Below are 18816 nucleotides of genomic sequence, written 5' to 3'. Positions count from 1 at the left end.
GGGTCACCAGTGCACAGACTGTGGAGCAGATAGTCTCTACTCAGCGCAGCTCACGAAATTGCATTCCTTTAGTTGAGCTAATTCCAAGCACTTAAATCAAAAAGTGTGTTTCCTACTTCAGGAACATAATTGCTGATTTGCTAATTACACACCATTCTTATCTGTTCAGGGGCAGGAGACCCACAACTTGCCCCGGAGCTTTGAGCCCATCGGGGAGTGGAAGGTTGACTGTTATTCATTTAGCAAACTTCTCTGGGTGTCTGCTAGCACCTAGCCCTGGGCTGGCCCTGGGGGAACAAGGCCCTGCCCCCTGTTTCACGAAGTGCTCATCTTCCAAGGGCCCGTGGCGCGTACACACAGAAGTGGGAGATCGGCTTGAGACTGTGGGATGCCAGGGAAAGGTGAATGGGTCTGATACATCAGGAGGACTTCATGGGGGAGGTGGCCCCGAGCTGCAGGATAAAAGAGGTGATGTTCGGGCTCAGGCATCCTGGGCATGCATCCAACAAATGTTGCCTAAGTGCTCACTGTGTCCTGGTCACTGTATGGGACTCAGAGGAGCAGGTCACCAATATGGTGACCACAAGCTGGGCTTAAAGTCAGAGACTCCAACACTTGGTAAACTGCCCTGATAGGAGAAGTATAGGGTCGACAAGGGAGGACGTGGTGGGAACACCTAAGCCGGGCCAGGAGTCGGGGAGGACTTCCTGGAGGAAGAAGCATTCCAGCTGTGACCTGAAGGATGAATAAGTTAGCAGGGATGAGAGGAGTGGGAAGAGTACCCCAGTCATAAGGAACTGCGTGCGCAAAGGCCTGGGGGCTGGGCCCTGGTGGCCCAGGATCCAGCGTACGTCTGAACCTCTGCCTCCTTGCAGCCCACGGTCAAGTTTGACAAGCAGCCGTGGTACATCGACTCCACGGGCGGCACACTGCACCCGTACCAGCTGGAGGGCCTTAACTGGCTGCGCTTTTCCTGGGCCCAGGGCACCGACACCATCCTGGCCGATGAGATGGGTCTGGGCAAGACAGTGCAGACCATCGTCTTCCTCTACTCCCTGTACAAGGAGGTTTGAGGCCCAGGCTGGGCGGCTGGGGAGGGGTAGCCGGTGCTGGCTGTGGGCCGGCAGCCTCAGCGCGTCCGTCTCCCTCCCCAGGGCCACTCCAAGGGGCCCTACCTGGTCAGTGCGCCCCTGTCCACCATCATCAACTGGGAACGTGAGTTTGAGATGTGGGCGCCCGACTTCTACGTGGTCACCTACACGGGGGACAAGGAGAGCCGCTCTGTGATCCGGGAGAACGAGTTTTCGTTTGAGGACAATGCCATTCGGAGTGGGAAGAAGGTGTTCCGGATGAAGGTGAGCACTCCTGACCCCGGGGACCCTGCACAGGTGCCCAGTCTGCCCTGGGGGCCGCAGGGGCCCTGCAGTCCGTCTGGGGTCTCTTCTCTTGGGCCCTGGTGGAGGTAGGTAGTAGCTGGCACGGAGCTTCTCTTGAGGCAGAGTTACCTGCTGTATCCATGTCCTGGGGCAAAGAACCATAAACAGGGTGGCGGTGGGGCTGAAAACAGCAACAGAATGTATCCTCTCGCCGTTCTGGAGGCCAGGAGTCCGAGATCCAGCTGTCGGCGGGGTCCTGCTCCCCCTGAAGCTCTGGGGGAGGACCCTTCCGCGCCTCTTCCAGCATCTGGTGGCGGCAGGCGTTCCTTGGCAGTCCTTGGTTTGCAGCTGAATCACTTGGGTTTCTGCCTCTGTTGTCATACGGCCGTCTCCCCTGTGTGTCTGTGTCTCCTCTTCTTATAAAGACACCACCCTAATCCAGGATGACCTCATTTTAACTAATGACACCTGCAAACACCCGAGCTCCAAAAAAGGTCATATTCTGAGGTTTTGGGTGGACATGGATCTTGAGGGGACACGATTCAACCCAGTCCACCAGCTGTGTGACCTCTGGCAAGTCACTTAGCCTCTCTGTGCTTCAGAATCTTCTCAGCAAAATGGAGATAACAGACCCAGTCTAGAGTTGTGGAGGGTCGAATGAATAAGCATTAGGCAGGGCCGCTCAGACTTCCCTGTGCCCCCGGGTCAGCAGGGGCCTTGTTGAAGGGCAGGTTCTGATCCCGCAGCTCTGGGGTGGGGCCTGACAGAGTCCCAGATGATGTGCATGCTTTTGATTCTCAGGCTGCACTCTGAGAATCGAGGACACAAGGCACTCAGTACTTCCCGCGCCTGGCACGCGGGGGCACTCAGACAGTCTTGGCGCTCTCACGCGCTACCTGCAGTGCTGGGGGCTGGCGGATCACCTCCAGCCTCCCCAGGGTTCCTCACCTCGGCTTTCTCCCTCGTCTGGGGATGGTCGTGGCCCCAGGAGATGCTCAGTAACTATTTGTGTGGGTTTGTTTTTTTTGGCTGTGCCGCGCGGCTTGTGGGAATCGTAGTTCCCCGGCCAGAGATTGAACCCCGGGCCATGGCAGTGAAAGCGCTGAGTCCTAACTGCTGAACCGCCAGGGAATTCTCAATAACTATTTGTTGAGTGAGGGAATGACTCAGTGATTCCAGAGGGATGGGCCTGTGGGCCTATCAGTCACAGAAACAACTTCTGAGCTCACCCTGGGGTCCTGCGATGGGCTGGGTGCTTTGCTGACTCAGCTTTTTTTTTTTTTTTTTTTTTTTAAAGAAGATGTTGGGGGTAGGAGTTTATTAATTTATTTATTTTTGCTGCGTTGGGTCTTTGTTTCTGTGCGAGGGCTTTCTCTAGTTGTGGCAAGGGGGGGCCTCTCTTCATCGCGGTGCGCAGGCCTCTCACTGTCGCGGCCTCTCTTGTTGCGGAGCACAGGCTCCAGACGCGCGGGCTCAGTAGTTGTGGCTCATGGGCCTAGTTGCTCCGCGGCATGTGGGATCCTCCCAGACCAGGGCTCGAACCCGTGTTCCCTGCATTAGCAGGCAGATTCTCAACCACTGCGCCACCAGGGAAGCCCTCAGCTTTTCAATTTACTTTATTTTTTAAAACTGTAGGAAAATACACATAACTTAGAGTGTATCATCTTAACCATTTTTACAAGTACGGTTCGTGGACATCAAGGACATTTATACTGCTGTGCAGCCATCACCCCCCTCTCCAGAGCTGCTCATCTTGTAAAACTGAAACTCTGTCCCCATTAAACACTAGCTTCCACCAGCCCCTGGCAACCTTCTACTTTTGGTCTCTGAATTTGATTATTCTTGGTACTTCATGTAAGTGGAATCATACAGTATTCGTCCTTCTGTGTCTGGCTCATTTCACTCAGCACGTTGTAGCATGTGTCAGGATTTCTTTCCTTTTTAAGACTGGATGACATTCCATCGTGTGATAGACCACCTTCTGTTTATCCATTCATCTGCCTGTGGATACTTGAGTGTTTCTACCTTTTGGTTCTTGTGAATAATGCTATGAACATAGGTGTGCAGAAATATTCATTCAAGTCCCTGCTTTCACTTCTTCTGAGTCTATAACCAGAATTGGAAATGCTGGATCGCATGGCAATTCTATGTGTAATTTTGTTTGTTTTTATATTATTTTTAAAAAATTTTATTGGTGTATAGTTGATTTACAATGTTGTCTTCGTTTCAGGTGTACAGCAAAGTGACTCGGTTATCCATATACATATATCCACTCTTTTTTAGATTCTTTTCCCATATAGGTCATTACAGAGTATTGAGTAGAGTTCCCTGTGCTGTACAGTAGGTCCTTATTAGTCATCTGTTTCATATATAGTAGTGTGTATATGTCAATCCCAGTCTCCCAATTTATCCCTCCCCCTGTTTTTCCCCATAACCATAAGTCTGTTTTCTACATCTGTGACTCTGTTTCTCTCTTGTAAAAAAGGTTCATTTGTACCATTTTTTTAGATTCCACATATAAGCGATATCATATGATATTTGTCTTTGTCTGACTTACTTCACTCAGTATGACAATTTCTAGGTCCATCCATGTTGCTGTGAATGGCATTGTTTCATTTTTTATGGCTGAGTAATATTCCATTGTATGTATGTACCACATCTTCTTTATCCATTCCTCTGTTGATGGAAACTTACATTGTTTCCATGTCTTGGCTCTTGTAAATAGTGCTGCAGTGAACACTGGGGTGCATGTGTCTTTTTGAATTATGCTTTTCTTTGGATATATGCCCAGGAGTGGGATTGCTGGATCATATGGTAGCTCTATTTTTATAGTTTTCTGTTTTTTTTTTTTTTTTGCGGTACGCAGGCCTCTCACTGTTGTGGCCTCTCCCGTTGCACAGGCTCCGGACGTGCAGGCTCAGTGGCCATGGCTCACGGGCCCAGCCGCCCCACGGCACGTGGGATCCTCCCGGACCGGGGCACGAACCTGCGTCCCCTGCATCGGCAGGCGGACTCCCAACCCCTGCGCCACCAGGGAAGCCCTATTTTTATAGTTTTTTTAAGCAATCTCCGTACTGTTCTCCGTAATATGTGTAATTTTTTGAGGAACAGACTTGCCCTTTTAATTCTTGTGGCATTCCTCCTGTAGACAGTATTGCTCCCTTTTTACAGGTGAGGCGACTGAGGCTTGGGGAGGTTAATTACCTTGACCAAGGTCTAGCCCAAAAGAGCAGGGCTGGTGCACACCCAGGTGCCGCCTACAGGCTCCCCTCTGCGTCTCTCAGTCCTTCCTGGGCCTCAGCTGACCCCTTTGCTCAGTGGCCTGTGTCTTCCTCTCAGTCCCAGGGCTCCCTGGACTCTCTGGGGGTCCTGTCCACACTCCTCCTCGCCCCTTCGTCTCTGGAGACCCTGATCTGCTGCTCTCCCAGCTCTCCTCCCAAACGCCTCCCTCTCCCTCCAGAAAGAAGTGCAGATCAAATTCCATGTCCTGCTCACCTCCTACGAGCTCATCACCATCGACCAGGCCATCCTGGGCTCCATTGAGTGGGCCTGCCTCGTGGTGGATGAGGCCCACCGGCTCAAGAACAACCAGTCCAAGGTAGGAAGTGCTGACCGCTGGCCCCGGTGCTCCCTGGATGGGCCGGCCGCCTGGTGCCCCCTGACAGGCCCCCTGTCCCCCCTCCCCAAGTTCTTTAGGGTCTTGAATAGCTACAAGATCGATTACAAGCTGCTGCTGACGGGGACCCCCCTTCAGAACAACCTGGAGGAGCTCTTCCACCTGCTCAATTTCCTGACTCCAGAGAGGTTCAAGTGAGTCGGGGGGGCCGGCTGGGGAGCTGGGGCGGGGGGCAGCCAGCGAAGAGGGGTCAGTGCCCGTCCCGGCTCTGGGGCTGCTCGCTGGACCTCGGTTTCCTCATCGGTAACGTGGGAGTGTTAGCAGTGTGCTGGGCCGTGCCGAGCCCCTGGGAAACATCTGCTGCCAATCCTGCCATTTTTCCTCAGCTCTGCCCCTGAAGACCCTGGGGGTCCTCCTGGGGTCCTGTCCCTTCCCCGCACCCCTGGCCCATTCCTGTCCCTCCACAAAGATTGAAGTGACCACATGGGGGGGCAGCGATGGGAGGCAGAAGGCTGGGGTGGTGGTGGTGGAGATGGGGGTGAAGACAGAGCTCCGGCCTTCCTGTCTTCATCTGACCCCTCAGTTTCCTACTCAGGGGACTCAGGGTGGAGAATGCTGATTCTGGAATCAGGAGATGTAGATACGAGGGCAGGCTGGACTGTATAACCTTGGGCACCCATCAGCCTCAGTTTCCTTATCTGCGATATGGCTAAGAGTCCTAGAGACTGCATGTCCACGACAGCTCTGAGGACAGGAAGGCATCCTGTGTGGCTGAGACAGCTGCGATGGGTGGGGGTGACACAGGCTTAGACAGAGACTGGAAGGACACCTAGGGCAGGGCCAGGGCTCCGTGGCCCACCAGCCAGCCTGCCCTGTGACAGGCCTGCCCTGTGACCCTCTGGCAGGTGGCCGGGGGCGGGCTGGCTGGCCCGCTCCCCCACCCCAATCCTGGTTCCCTTTGCAGAGGGCTTTGGCCTGCTCCAGGCTCTCATCCCAGCTTTTTTTTGCAGCAACCTGGAGGGCTTCCTGGAGGAGTTTGCCGACATCTCCAAGGAAGACCAGATCAAGAAGCTGCATGACCTGCTGGGGCCGCACATGCTAAGGCGGCTCAAGGCTGATGTATTCAAGAACATGCCGGCCAAGACCGAGCTGATCGTCCGCGTGGAACTGAGCCAGATGCAGAAGTGAGCAGCCTGCCCCGTGTCCCCTGGGCTTGTCTTCTAGATCAGAAGGGCCTGACCTGGCCTTCCTGGGCTGCTGCCCCGGGTGGGTGGGAGGGCCTTTCGGCCCCGCCCAGGCCTCAACTCAACCTTTTGCACATACTTCCTTCTTGGGGCCTCTTAGATTTCAGTGACCAGGGTTGGGGCTGCCTGGGTCCTTGCACTGTCCCCCAGCAAATTGCTGGGCAGCGCCAGGCCTGTGGCTTCACCTCTCGGGGCTCCCCGTGGTCTTTCTGTAACTGGTACTAGGGCAGCAGCCCCCAGGCTCCCTGCAGAGCAGAGTGCCCTCTTGGAGGCTGGTGTGGCCAGGTGTATCCAGCTTGCCTTTCCTCCTTCCTCTGGCAGGAAGTACTACAAGTTCATCCTCACGCGGAACTTCGAGGCGCTGAACTCCAAGGGGGGTGGGAACCAGGTGTCACTGCTCAACATCATGATGGACCTGAAGAAGTGTTGCAACCACCCTTACCTCTTCCCAGTGGCCGCTGTGGTAGGTCCCCGTGGCTGCCACTGTGGCCACCGTGGTAGGTGCCCTTGACCACCATGGTGAGTGCCTGAGGCTGCCATGGAAGGGCCTGAGGCCGTGGTAGGTGCATGTGGCTGTGTCGTGGTGGGTTTTCTGTGGCCCTCGTGGCAAGCAGCTGTGGCCGCCGTGGTGCCCCTGGCTGCTGGGAATGAGGATTTGGAGGTGATATGGGTCCCCACTGTGCCAGAAGTGTCTGGAAACCTGCCTCTGCCCACTGCTCAGCCAGGCCCTCTCCTTCCCTGGGCCCCTGCTCGTGACCATAAAGTAATGGGGGGCATCGGGGCACCACAGAATCCCCGCCAGCCTCAGCGTCAGGGGACCGCAGGCCAGGACTCCGAGGGCTGACCTGGCAGTCGGGGAGGCCTGGGTGGGGCCCCCAGGTGATCTGATGTGCTGCCCTGGGTGAGAGACTGGACCCCCAGCCAGACCCCCGGCTCCAGTCCTGTGGTCTCAGGACAGTCAGTGGTCCTCTTGGGGCCCCGGGTTTATCCTCTACGAAGTGGGGACAATAACAGCACCCCCTGAAAGGGTGAGGGCCAGACCAGAACGTCCACGTCAGTGCCCTCGGCGAGAGCTCGGCACAGCGGTGCTCACTGCGGTCATGGCTATTCTTGTTCTAATTTAAACACTCCATGGTTTACACCTTCCCCCTCCCCCATCCCTGCCCCCAAACAAGAAGACCAATGCAGAGTTCGGCGTGGAGGCCGTGCTGTGGGTGACCTAGACTCAGCCAACCCCAGGCTGATCTCACCATGGTGGCCCAGCAGAGGCCTTTGGGCTAAGGTTCTGCCCAGCTGGGGGGCCGGGTTGGCCTTGCCTGGACGTGCCCTGCACATTCCTGCTGGGAAGGCCGGCTTGGCCCAAGGCTCTGTGTCATCCTTCGTCCACTGATGCCTCCTTGGTGGAGTGCCAGCAGGGGGAGATGGAGGGCAGGGCCGGCGAGTCTGAGCCCTGCCTGGGGAACGCGACGCTGGGAGCAGCCGTGTGACCTGCCCATGCGCCCTGCAGAACCTGGCCTGACCCGGGCTTGGGCTCGGTGCTGCACCCACTGTTGGGCCCTTGTCCACTCTCTGGGGCCTCTGGTGCAGAGTCAGAGAGGAGAGGGGAGCCCCCAATGCCCCACCTTCTGCTGTGTCCACAGGAGGCCCCTGTCCTGCCCAATGGCTCCTATGATGGCAGCTCTCTGGTCAAGTCTTCAGGGAAGCTCATGTTGCTGCAGAAGATGCTCAAGAAACTTCGGGACGAAGGGCACCGTGTACTTATCTTCTCCCAGGTGAGCTGCCCCCAGGTGGCTGCTGGCCTCCCTGCCTTCCCTAGCCCAACCCCACACCTGCAGAGGGCGTCCTGCCCCCACTAGCTGAGGGCACAACCTGCCAGCAGCCCTCAGGTCCCGATGCCATCCCCATGTGGGTTCTGTGTCAAAAGTTGCTCCTCTGGGCCCTGGTGTGATGCAGCCAAGGAGAGCTGGTTGGGCGCCAAGTTCAAGGTGCTCAGAGCATGTTGGTGGGGAGGACCAACGTCCACCCCATCAGCTGCTCCTCTGGCCTGCTCCTCCTGGAGCGTTTGTCTAGGCTGGGATGACAGCCCTCTCCTCTCACCCGTGCAGCCCAGCTTCTCATGAAGGTGGGGCCCTGTGGTGGGGGCAGCTTGGCGGGGGTGTGTGTGTCCCTCTTTCTAGCTTGATCCTGCGGCATCACTTTTTGGGCGGTCAGAGGCAAAGCTGTCCAGCCCCAGAGGTTTGTTTGTCTGTGCACTTCCTTCATCCTTTTGCATCTGTTTTACGTGCGGCTCTGCGCTAGGCATGGGGGTCCAGCTCTTGTCCTCAAGACCCTCATGGTCTAGTGTGGGAGATGGAGGTTAGAGACAGTTATCCAGCCCCAAGGTCATCTCTGTGATGGGGGTCAGGGATGGCCCTAGGGGCCTGGTGTGAAAAATGTTCCATGGTGGTGTGACTGAGCCAGAGACTAGGATGTGGCTCCTAGTCTGCAACAGTCCACGTGTAACAGCTGCTCCTGCCTGCAAGCCCCTGATCCCACCCTGGGCCTGCAGCAGGCCGAGGAATCTGGGGAAAGCTGACCAAGCCTGTGACTGTGGGCTGACCTGGAAACTGGATCCAGAATCCCCCAGCCCCCTGCCAACGTAAGACATGATTCTGGGCTGAGGCCCCAAGGGACCAAGTAGAGGGAACTGCACAACTTCTAGAAGTGGGCACAGAGAGAAAGTGACAGAGATGGAGCCCTGCCAGCCAAAGTAAGCCTGAAAACCCCAATCACAAAACTCATGAAAACGTTCAATGAGACATTGAATGAGACGCCCCACGAAACAGTAAGCAGAACCCAAGTGGGAGGAATAATAGAACAGCCTGAAAAAGTTCCAATAAACACGTTTAGGAACCTCAAAAATACCAGAGTAACACTCATAAATCACGAAGAAATCGATTAAACACAGGCAGCAAGAGATAAAATAAAACTAACTGGATAGGAAAAGGATCTGCATGAGATGGAGAACAAAACATTTCAACAGACTGGATAAACTCTCAACACTGTTGAAGAGAATAGGGATGAATGGGAACCTGGCGTTGAGGAATTTCCCCAGAATGCAGCAGAGAGAGACAAAGATAAGACTGAGAAATTACATGGAGGATGCCTTGAGAGGCTCTGGTAATTATGCACTAGGAGCTGCAGAAGAAGAAATAGAGAAAATGGCAGAGAAGTCAGACTTAATGGGAGTTTGCAGACAGACGTGGAGAAAGATGTGAGGTCTCAGGTCTGAGTACCAAGCAAGATAAATACAGTAAGTCCCCTACATGTGAACGAGTTGCATTCGGAGAGCGCGCGTTCGTTAAGTCCAATTTGTTCGTAAGTCCAACAAAGTTAGCTTAGGTACCCAACTAACACAATTGGCTATATAGTACTGTACTGTAACAGGTTTTTAAGACTTTTCACACAAATAACACAAAAAACAAACAAACAAAAAATAAAGAAAACATTTTTAATCTTATAGTATAGCACCTTGAAAAGTACAATAGTACCAGCTACATCACCGCCGCTTTTTTTTTTTTTTTTTTTTTTTGCGGTACGCGGGCCTCTCACTGCTGTGGCCTCTCCCGTTGCGGAGCACAGGCTCCGGACGCGCAGGCTCAGTGGCCATGGCTCACAGGCCCAGCCGCTCCGCGGCATGTGGGATCTTCCTGGACCGGGGCACAAACCCGTGTCCCCTGCATCGGCAGGCGGACTGTCAACCACTGCGCCACCAGGGAAGCCCCATCACCGCCGCTTTTACGCTTGCTTCCAGACATCCTGGGCTTGAAATAAAGATACTGTACTACTGTACTCTATACAGTACTGTACAGTAAAGTACACAAAAGCACAACCGCCTGTAGAGGATGCACGCGTGTAACAGTGTACTCCAGACACGCACTAACTTATGTGATTGGACACGCGAATGCACGTTTGCATCTTTGAAGGTTCACAACTTGAAGGTTCGTATGTAGGGGACTTACTGTATAAAGAAAGGAAGCCCTAGGCACATCATAGGGAAAATGCCACACTTCAGACCTAGTATCTACAAAGGGATGACAATCAGACTGTCCTCAGATTTCACATCAGCAACAATAGGTGGCAGAAGACAACTGCAAAACCTTCAATACACTGCGGGAAAATGGTGACTGATAATTTTATATCCAGCCAAACTCTCTCTCAAGATTGATTATGGCAGGAATATGGGAGCTCAGAAGGGACTGCTTTTCTCTTCTCATAGGAAAGGGTGAAATCAGGGAAGACATCACAGAGGAGGTGCTGTTTGAGTTTCCTAGGTGGTAAGGGGGTGGGAAGAGAGTTTAGGTAATTTGGGATGGTTGGAGAGTCTGAAGGAAGCATTGGGAAATGAAGCCCAGATTTGGGGCTTTATCCTGGGGGGAGAGAGCAGGGAGGCACGTGCTTAGAGCTGTGTCTTAGGCAGATGGCTGTGGGGCTGGTGTGGGGGGATGGAGTGGCTCCGGCGGTTGAGGTTGGAGGCTGCATTCTTCTTCAGAGAATGGCCCTGCATCCGGTCTGCCTGGGTCCCACCTGTCTCCCCACTTAGCAGGCTGCTCTGTCGTCCCCCACCTGTCATGGGGTCCCTGCTCTGCGGCAGTGCCTCAGGCATACCATGTCCCCTGCAGATGACCAAGATGCTGGACCTCCTGGAGGACTTCCTGGAGTATGAGGGCTACAAATATGAGCGGATTGATGGTGGCATCACCGGGGGCCTCCGGCAAGAGGCGATTGACAGATTCAACGGTACCCCCGCCCCACCCCACCCCGGGCCTTCACTGGGGGGCCCCGTCTGCCTGTCCTCCTACGCTGGGCTCTTAGCCAGACCACTCAACTCATGGTCAGGGTAGCTGCTCCTCAAATGGCCGAAGAAAGCAGACCAGTCCTTAGGTCCTAATAGCTGGTAAAAGGGATTCATTCCGTGGAACTTGCCAGGGGCCTGCTGGGGTGCAAGAAGCCAGTAGATAACACTTGCTCAGAGCTGAGAAACAGACAAGGAGGAAAGCAGAAGGGGAGGAAAATCCCTCTGCTTCTAAATGAAGCCGGTGCTGAGGGTCTGGCCAGCACCTGTGGGCTTCTGGTACGGACGCCAGCTAAACCTCCGGTTATAGGCAGGGACGGATGGGGCCTGTCCCCAGAACACGGGCTGCGGGGAGGGCCAGAGCAGAGCAGCGCTCCCTTAGAGGAAGGACAGAGGGAAGGGCAGGGCCACACAGGCCCGAACTTCCAGCCTGCTCTCTTGCTTGCCTGGGAAGGAGAGGTGAGGGGGGCAGGCCAGGAGCTGGCTCTGGAGTGGAGGAAACCTCTGGAGGGGGAAGTGGTCCAGCGCCTCTATAGTGGCAGGTTTGCAGCAAGTGCTGATGAGCTCTCTTTCCCTGGGGCTTGTGGCGGCTTCCCGCCTCCCACCCTCAGAACAGGGCTGGGGTCCCACGGCTCCAAAACCCAAAGCAGCGATTCCTGTTGCCCACTCGCGTCAGAGGTACATCGAGTAGTTTCAGCATCTCGACGCGGCCCCAGCACACGTCTAAGCGGGAGGCATCAGGAGGATCGGGGACCTGTTTGCAGCTCGAGTGGGTGCCGTGGTCAGTCCCAGGTCACTCAGTGAAGGGCTCCGATGGGCCTGAGAACCAGCCGTCCTGCCATAGTGGGCACTGACCAGAGCGTCGGCCTGGGCCCTGGAGCTGGGACCCTGAGTGTTCCATGGCTGCTCTGACAGCATCTTGGGCAGGGGAGCCGTGAGGGCGGGAAGGACCGAGTTCTCCAGGGCTCCCTGGGGCCTGACCCTCAGCGGCTCTGCCCGTATTTGCTGGCTGTTTGCAGTTTCTTCTTTGCCGCCCGGGCTTTGATAATCGGTTCCTTCTCATTCTGGCTCCATCCTGTTGGCTCAGGGCTCAGAGCTGGGGGATCCATGGGGCTCAGGTGGGCTGCTCTGTCTACCTGCCTGGGGCCCCAGGCCTCCTCTGGCTTCCCTGAGCATAGCTCAGGCCATTGTTGCCTGTGATGGGGTCACAGTTCCAGCCCCCCCGCCCCGATCTCCCGTCGGCCATCCGCCTGTTCCGACCCCTACCCCTCTGGCTGTGCCCCTCACTCACCCTGCTGGGCGCCCACCTCTCTTCCTCAGCCCCTGGGGCCCAGCAGTTCTGCTTCCTCCTCTCGACCCGGGCAGGTGGCCTGGGCATCAACCTGGCCACGGCGGACACGGTCATCATCTACGACTCAGACTGGAACCCGCACAATGACATCCAGGTGTGTGGCCCTGACACCAGAGCCCTCTCAGAGGGCCCCTCGCTGACCCTGGCTCTGTGGGCTTTCCCTCCCTCCCCCCACAGACTGTCTCAGGGCTTTACCTCTCCCTGGACCCGCCTCGTGGAGTCCCAGCCCCAAGAGGGACCTGGGAGGTGAGCCCCTCCAGCTCCTGCATTGTACAAAAGAGGAAACAGCCCAGGGAGGGCAGGGGATGTGTCCAAGAACACACAGCGATCTGTGTGACCATGACCCCTGGTCTGTCCCATCAGTCTTAGGGTCCAGGCCGTGGAGTGGGGCAGGATGAGGGGGTCCTGGGACCCAGAGGGGGCCAGTTTGGGAGGAACAGGAAAATAGAGTTGAGGGGACAAGGCCTGTGGAGGTGAGGAGGGGAAGAGATGGAGGCGGGGGAAATGGAGCTGGTGAGGAAGGATGGGAGGGTTGGGGGGCAGGGGTTGTGGGAATAGAGAGACACTCTGCTGTCCATGGCCACCCCTCTCGGGGCAGGGCCGGGCACGCACACACTTTACCCTCTTGGGGCGCACACACAAACTCATGTCTCACGCACACGTGTGTGTACCCGTGCACCGTCACCCACACAGATCTAATCACCCCGGATCACGTCCCGCGGACACCTAGCGTGCAAATCCCCAGGCATGTCCTCACATCATAACCTGTCCTCACAGGGTGGCTGTGGTGGGCTTACAGTCCCACTAGTGGTCACTCCCGGGGAGGTGCAGCCCCCATCTCGGCATGAGCGCCATCAGAGCCCCGTGTGGCGTCATTACATAAGCACACTGGCCACACTGCCGCTTGCACGCCTGCAGTCACACCGAGTTCCATCTGCACAGGCACCCAGGCCCACAGGAGGCCACACAGGATGCGAGCACAGCTGCCCTGGTGCACACACATCTCCACGGGCAGGCAGGCAGCTGGTTCCATGTGGAGCGCGTTCGTGAGCCCATGTGCATGCCTCCCCCCACCCTCCGGTACCTGACCCTGAGCCCCCAGCCCTCGGTTGAGCTATGGGTGCTAAGCTGCAGGTCGCCCCCAGGCCTTCAGCCGCGCCCACCGCATCGGGCAGAACAAGAAGGTGATGATCTACCGCTTCGTGACGCGGGCCTCGGTGGAGGAGCGTATCACGCAGGTGGCCAAGCGCAAGATGATGCTAACCCACCTGGTGGTGCGGCCCGGCCTGGGCTCCAAGTCCGGCTCCATGACCAAGCAGGAGCTGGACGACATCCTCAAGTTCGGCACAGAGGAGCTCTTCAAGGACGACGTGGAGGGTGGGTATCCTGGGTGCCGGGGCACGGGGGGTTGGTCCTGCTTGAGACACTCCCTTCCCAGGGCATCTCCAGTGTGCAGCCTTTCCCTCCTCTCCTCCCCCCTCCTGGCCAGGATGGGCAGGGCCAGGGTGGCATCTCTGGGTGCTGCCCCCCAGCTCTGCGGTCCCCCACCTCTGTCCTCCAGGCATGATGTCTCAGGGCCAGAGGCCCGTCACGCCCATCCCTGATGTCCAGTCCTCCAAAGGGGGAGCCCTGGCCGCCAGCGCGAAGAAAAAGCACGGCAGCACCCCGCCAGGTAGGGGCCAACCCAGCCCAGCCCCCAGACCACCTGTACCCCGGATGGCTGCTCCTGGAGAGGAAGGGGGCCCCCCAAACCCATTTTGTCAGGTTCCCCCGCCTGTGGACTGTAGCCGGGCGGGCAGTGGGCTGTTACATTGTCTGATCACCGTGCTCCTCTGTTGCAACCCCTGGAGGGGACTGGGAAGGGCCGCTGTCTGGAATCTGTCCTGGTGGGGGTCCCCCAACTCTGCACCCTGTCTGCCCCCAGGTGACAGCAAGGACGTGGAGGACAGCAGTGTGATCCACTATGATGATGCGGCCATCTCCAAGCTACTGGACCGCAACCAGGACGCCACGGACGACACGGAGCTGCAGAACATGAACGAATACCTGAGCTCCTTCAAGGTGGCGCAGTACGTGGTGCGCGAGGAGGACGGCGTGGTAAGCCCCGCCCTCGACCCCGCCCCTCCTCGGCCCTGCCCCCAGAGATCACGCCCCTCCTTTCAGCGGCTCCACCCATTTGCGGCCGCGCCGCGCCCCTACCGCAGCTTCTCCATCTACGCTCGGAAACCGATTATCCTGAAGGCCGGCTCCCTGGTCTCTCCTGAGTGGGCCCTCCACCCTCCACGCGGACCCTGGGTGCTAATTATTCTTCCACGTGCCAGTTTTCCTTTTGAAACTGGGGCCTCCTGAGGACAAGGGTGGGGCTTATTCTGTTCTATACCCCAGTGCCTGGCACAAGGCCAGGGAGTACTTGGGAAGTGAATGAATGAATGAATTACCGCGGCAGGAGCAGGAAGAGGAAGAACACATGGGGCTGGGGGTGATCAGGGAAGGCTTCCTGGAGTAGGCAGGCTTTCCAGTTCCTCCTTGAGCCCCTAGAGGGTGAGATGTGGTAGAGGCAGCGAGGCCTCCTAGGGGCGGAGATGCGCGCTGGCCCCGCCCTCACGGAGCCCACGGCACCTGCGTCCCCAGGAGGAGGTGGAGCGGGAGATCATCAAGCAGGAGGAGAACGTGGACCCCGACTACTGGGAGAAGCTGCTCCGGCACCACTACGAGCAGCAGCAGGAGGACCTGGCCCGCAACCTGGGCAAAGGCAAGCGCGTCCGCAAGCAGGTCAACTACAACGACGCCTCCCAGGAGGACCAGGGTGCGTGCCCGGTGGGCGGGGTCGTGCTGGAGGGGAGGGCATCCCTGTGGCGGGAAGCCCTGGCGGTGGGGGGTAGGGGCCGTGTGGAGGCGGTGGGGAGAGCTTCTCGGAGAAAGGGGGCTCCGGGGCAGGTGTGGGGTGTGGGGTGTTTGGGGGAACAAGATGGGTGGTGGTTCAGTGACCTCACGGCTAGTGGTGTGACTTTAGGCAAGTCTCAGTTCCTCCGTCTGTAAAATAGGGACGACGGTGGTTTGAGGCCTTAGGATGTAGTGCAGGGTTGCAGGGATGCTGCGGGAGCTCACAGGAAGTACGCGAGGGCTGTTTTCGTTGTCACTGTTCTCGGGCTGCGGTGTAGGGGTTTGGTGTGGCCCTGGGTGTGGGGGGCTCGGGTGGGCTTCTGCTGGCACGGCTCACCCTGCACCCCTCTGCCTGACCCCCCCCCCAGAGTGGCAGGACGAGCTCTCAGACAACCAGTCCGAATACTCCATTGGATCCGAGGATGAGGACGAGGACTTTGAAGAAAGGCCGGAAGGGCAGAGTGAGTCTCAGCGTTGGGCTGGGGCCCGGGCGGCATGTCGGGGAGCTGGTGGTCAGCGTGGGGCGCCCCAGGGGCATCAGGACAAGCGTCCGTCCTCCGGAGTGGGTCCTCGGGGGCCTGCTGTCCTGGGGCGAGCTGCTGGGTGGGCTGGGTCAGGACCCCGGGCCCGGCTGAGGGCTCATGGCGGGCTGCTCCCCCAGGTGGACGGCGACAATCCAGGAGGCAGCTGAAGAGCGACAGGGACAAGCCCCTGCCCCCGCTTCTCGCCCGGGTTGGCGGCAACATTGAGGTGGGGCCTGCGTGCACCCCTCACTCGCCCAGCTCCCCTTCCCTGGATTCCTCTCATCCCCTTTCAGAGCAAAGAGCTCCCCGCTGCTGCCACTCCCGGGGTGCGGAGGAGGGGCGGGAGGGCTGGGGGGTCCCGCTGGGTCAGTGCCAAGTAGAGGTGGGCCTGGGCCGTGCCCCTCTGGGTCCTGCCCCCGCCGGAGGCCCCTGCTCCTCCGTGCTTCTCCCTTCCCTGTGCTTTTCTCCCTCGTCTCTGAATTCCCCGCTCCCTCACCCTGATCTCCACCGGCCCAGGTGCTGGGCTTCAACGCCCGACAGCGGAAGGCCTTTTTGAACGCCATCATGCGCTGGGGCATGCCCCCCCAGGACGCCTTCAACTCCCACTGGCTGGTGCGGGACCTTCGCGGGAAGAGTGAGAAGGAGTTTAGGTAAAGGGGCTGAGGTGGTGGCCCAGGGTGCGGCTGCCTGCCCTGGAGGGGCAGGCTCCGGCTAGGTGAGCCAGCACGATGGGTGGCGTTTCCGCCAGGTTAAGGGTATCCGGAGAGCTCACTGCTATCTGATGTTGGCGTGCCTGGGGTCCAGGCCTGGGCAGGGCTTATTTGCAGAGAACGCTGACCAGTTCCCTCTGCCAGAGCAGCTGGTGTTAACGGCAGCGCGAAGGATCTGGGTTGTCCGGGGCGAGGGCTGTCCCAGGAGGGTCCCCTGCCCGGGGGCCCTCTTCTGTCCTTCCCTGGGGCCTGACCCAGCCAGGCCTGGTTGGGAGGCAGGCGACGGGTGATGATTCCAGCCAGGATGTCCCCCGGGGGTCCTGCCAGCCCTCTCAGAGGGTCCTGCCGGCCCCCCACTCCCTGAGCTCCAGTCCCCCCCACCCCAGAGCCTATGTGTCCCTCTTCATGCGGCACCTGTGTGAGCCGGGGGCTGACGGCGCGGAGACCTTCGCAGACGGCGTGCCCCGCGAGGGCCTCTCCAGGCAGCACGTGCTCACGCGCATCGGGGTCATGTCACTAGTTAGGAAGAAGGTGGGTGAGTAGCCTTTGCTGGGCTTTTCCTGGTGGCCGACCACGGCCCAGGTGTGCCCCTGGGGGGTCAGCGGGCAGAGGGCAAGTGCCTGGCTGTCCAGGGTCTGAGTCAGACTAGAGACATGGACCCACGATGCCTCTCTGGGTGGGGACTGGAGGCCGGGTTGGCAGGTGGGGACGGGCTGGGGGTAGGGGCTGGCAGGGGGTTTTGCAGTCAGAAGGACATGTGGCTTGGCCAGCCTCGGGTGGAGGCGGCACCTCTGCCTCACCCCAAGCCTGGCACGCCCCCAGTCCCACGGGCCACCCTGAGGCCCTGGGTTCTGAGCTGCGACCATCTCCCTCCCTGCTTCCCTCCCACCTGCCCCAGGTTCAGGAGTTTGAGCACGTCAATGGGAAGTACAGCACCCCGGATTTGCTCCCTGAGGGGCCTGAGGGCAAGAAGCCAGGCGAGGTCATCTCCTCGGATCCCAACACACCAGTGCCCGCCAGCCCTGCCCACCTTCTGCCTGCCCCGCTGGGCCTGCCAGGTCTGGGCTCTGTCGAGCAGGGAAGGGCACCTGGGTCACGGGAGGTGGCGAGACCCCACGTCCTCCCCACATCCCACAAGGGCTGGCCTCCCTCCCCGCCCAAAGCTTCTGGTTGCAGAAGTGTCACTCCCCTGAGAGATCTTCCTTTTAATGACAGCTTTGAGATGTAGTTCACACACCACCGTGTTCCATCTTTATTTAAAACTGTATTATCCGGTCGTTTCTGGTAGATTCATAGGATTGTGCAATGATTGCCTCTAATTCCAGAATGTTCTCATCACCCCAAAGAGAAACATACTCATTAGCAGTGACTCCACATTCCTCCTCCTCGTATCTTCCTCGGCAACCACTAATCTACTTTCCGTCTCTACGGGTTTGCCTGTTCTGGCATTTCACGTAAATGAGATTATACACTGTGTGGCCTTTTGTGCCCGGCTTCTTTCACTAGCGTAATATTTTCCAAGTTCATCCATGTTGTCGGGTATCAGCACTTCAGTCCTTTCTGTGGCCGAATACGGTTCCATTGTTTGGAATCCACCACGTTTTGTGTATCCACTCATCAGCGGATGGATTTTGGGGTGTTTCTACCTTTTGGCTATTGTGGATAATATTGTGAGTAACATTGCTTTGAACTTTTGTGTTCAACTGAAAACAAGTGTCTTCATTCCTCTTGGGCGTATAGCTAGCAATGGAATCACCGGGTCACGTGGTATAACATTTTGAGGAACTGCCAGGCTTTTTCACAGCGATCACACCATTTTTCATTCCCACCAGCCACGTGTGAGGTTCCAGTTTCTCTACATCCTCACCAGCACTTATCTGACTTTTTGCTTACAGCCATCCTAGTGGGTGTGAAGGGGCGTTTCGTTGTGGGTTTTTTTTTTTTAATAAATTATTTATTTATTTTTGGCTGCTTTGGGTCTTCGTTGCTGCGCGTGGGCTTTCTCTAGTTGTGAAGAGAGGGGGCTGCTGTTTGTTGCGGTGCGCGGGCTTCCCATTGCGGTGGCTTCTCTTGTTGCAGAGCACGGGCTCTAGATGCACGGGCTTCAGTAGTTGTGGCACGTGGGCTCAGTAGTTGTGGCACACGGGCTTAGTGGCTCTGCGGCATGTGGAATCTTCCCGGACCAGGGCTCGAACCCGTGTCCCCTGCATTGGCAGGCGGATTCTTAACCACTGCGCCACCAGGGAAGCCCCTCGTTGTGGTTTTGATTTGCATTTCT

At 57.7% G+C, this 18816-nt stretch overlaps 1 protein-coding gene across 2 annotated transcripts in view; it reads left to right on the top strand.

The window, feature by feature from the left end:
* The window catches only part of CHD5 (chromodomain helicase DNA binding protein 5), a 65849-nt gene that overhangs the window by 30776 nt on the left and 16257 nt on the right, over nucleotides 1-18816 (top strand). For both annotated transcript variants that reach the window (XM_060013362.1, XM_060013357.1), the window contains exons 14-31: nucleotides 876-1067; nucleotides 1155-1355; nucleotides 4837-4974; nucleotides 5065-5186; nucleotides 6003-6176; nucleotides 6558-6699; nucleotides 7877-8008; nucleotides 10898-11015; nucleotides 12391-12515; nucleotides 13567-13798; nucleotides 13983-14093; nucleotides 14346-14518; nucleotides 15053-15227; nucleotides 15673-15765; nucleotides 15966-16054; nucleotides 16345-16478; nucleotides 16925-17069; nucleotides 17437-17596. In XM_060013362.1, coding sequence (XP_059869345.1) covers nucleotides 876-1067; nucleotides 1155-1355; nucleotides 4837-4974; nucleotides 5065-5186; nucleotides 6003-6176; nucleotides 6558-6699; nucleotides 7877-8008; nucleotides 10898-11015; nucleotides 12391-12515; nucleotides 13567-13798; nucleotides 13983-14093; nucleotides 14346-14518; nucleotides 15053-15227; nucleotides 15673-15765; nucleotides 15966-16054; nucleotides 16345-16478; nucleotides 16925-17069; nucleotides 17437-17596 — 2656 coding nt within the window. The remainder of the gene's footprint in view (nucleotides 1-875; nucleotides 1068-1154; nucleotides 1356-4836; nucleotides 4975-5064; nucleotides 5187-6002; nucleotides 6177-6557; nucleotides 6700-7876; nucleotides 8009-10897; nucleotides 11016-12390; nucleotides 12516-13566; nucleotides 13799-13982; nucleotides 14094-14345; nucleotides 14519-15052; nucleotides 15228-15672; nucleotides 15766-15965; nucleotides 16055-16344; nucleotides 16479-16924; nucleotides 17070-17436; nucleotides 17597-18816) is intronic.

This window comes from Delphinus delphis, chromosome 1, assembly GCF_949987515.2.
Source record: "Delphinus delphis chromosome 1, mDelDel1.2, whole genome shotgun sequence".
NCBI lineage: Eukaryota > Metazoa > Chordata > Mammalia > Artiodactyla > Delphinidae > Delphinus > Delphinus delphis.
This window is presented reverse-complemented; position numbering and strand designations above follow the sequence as displayed.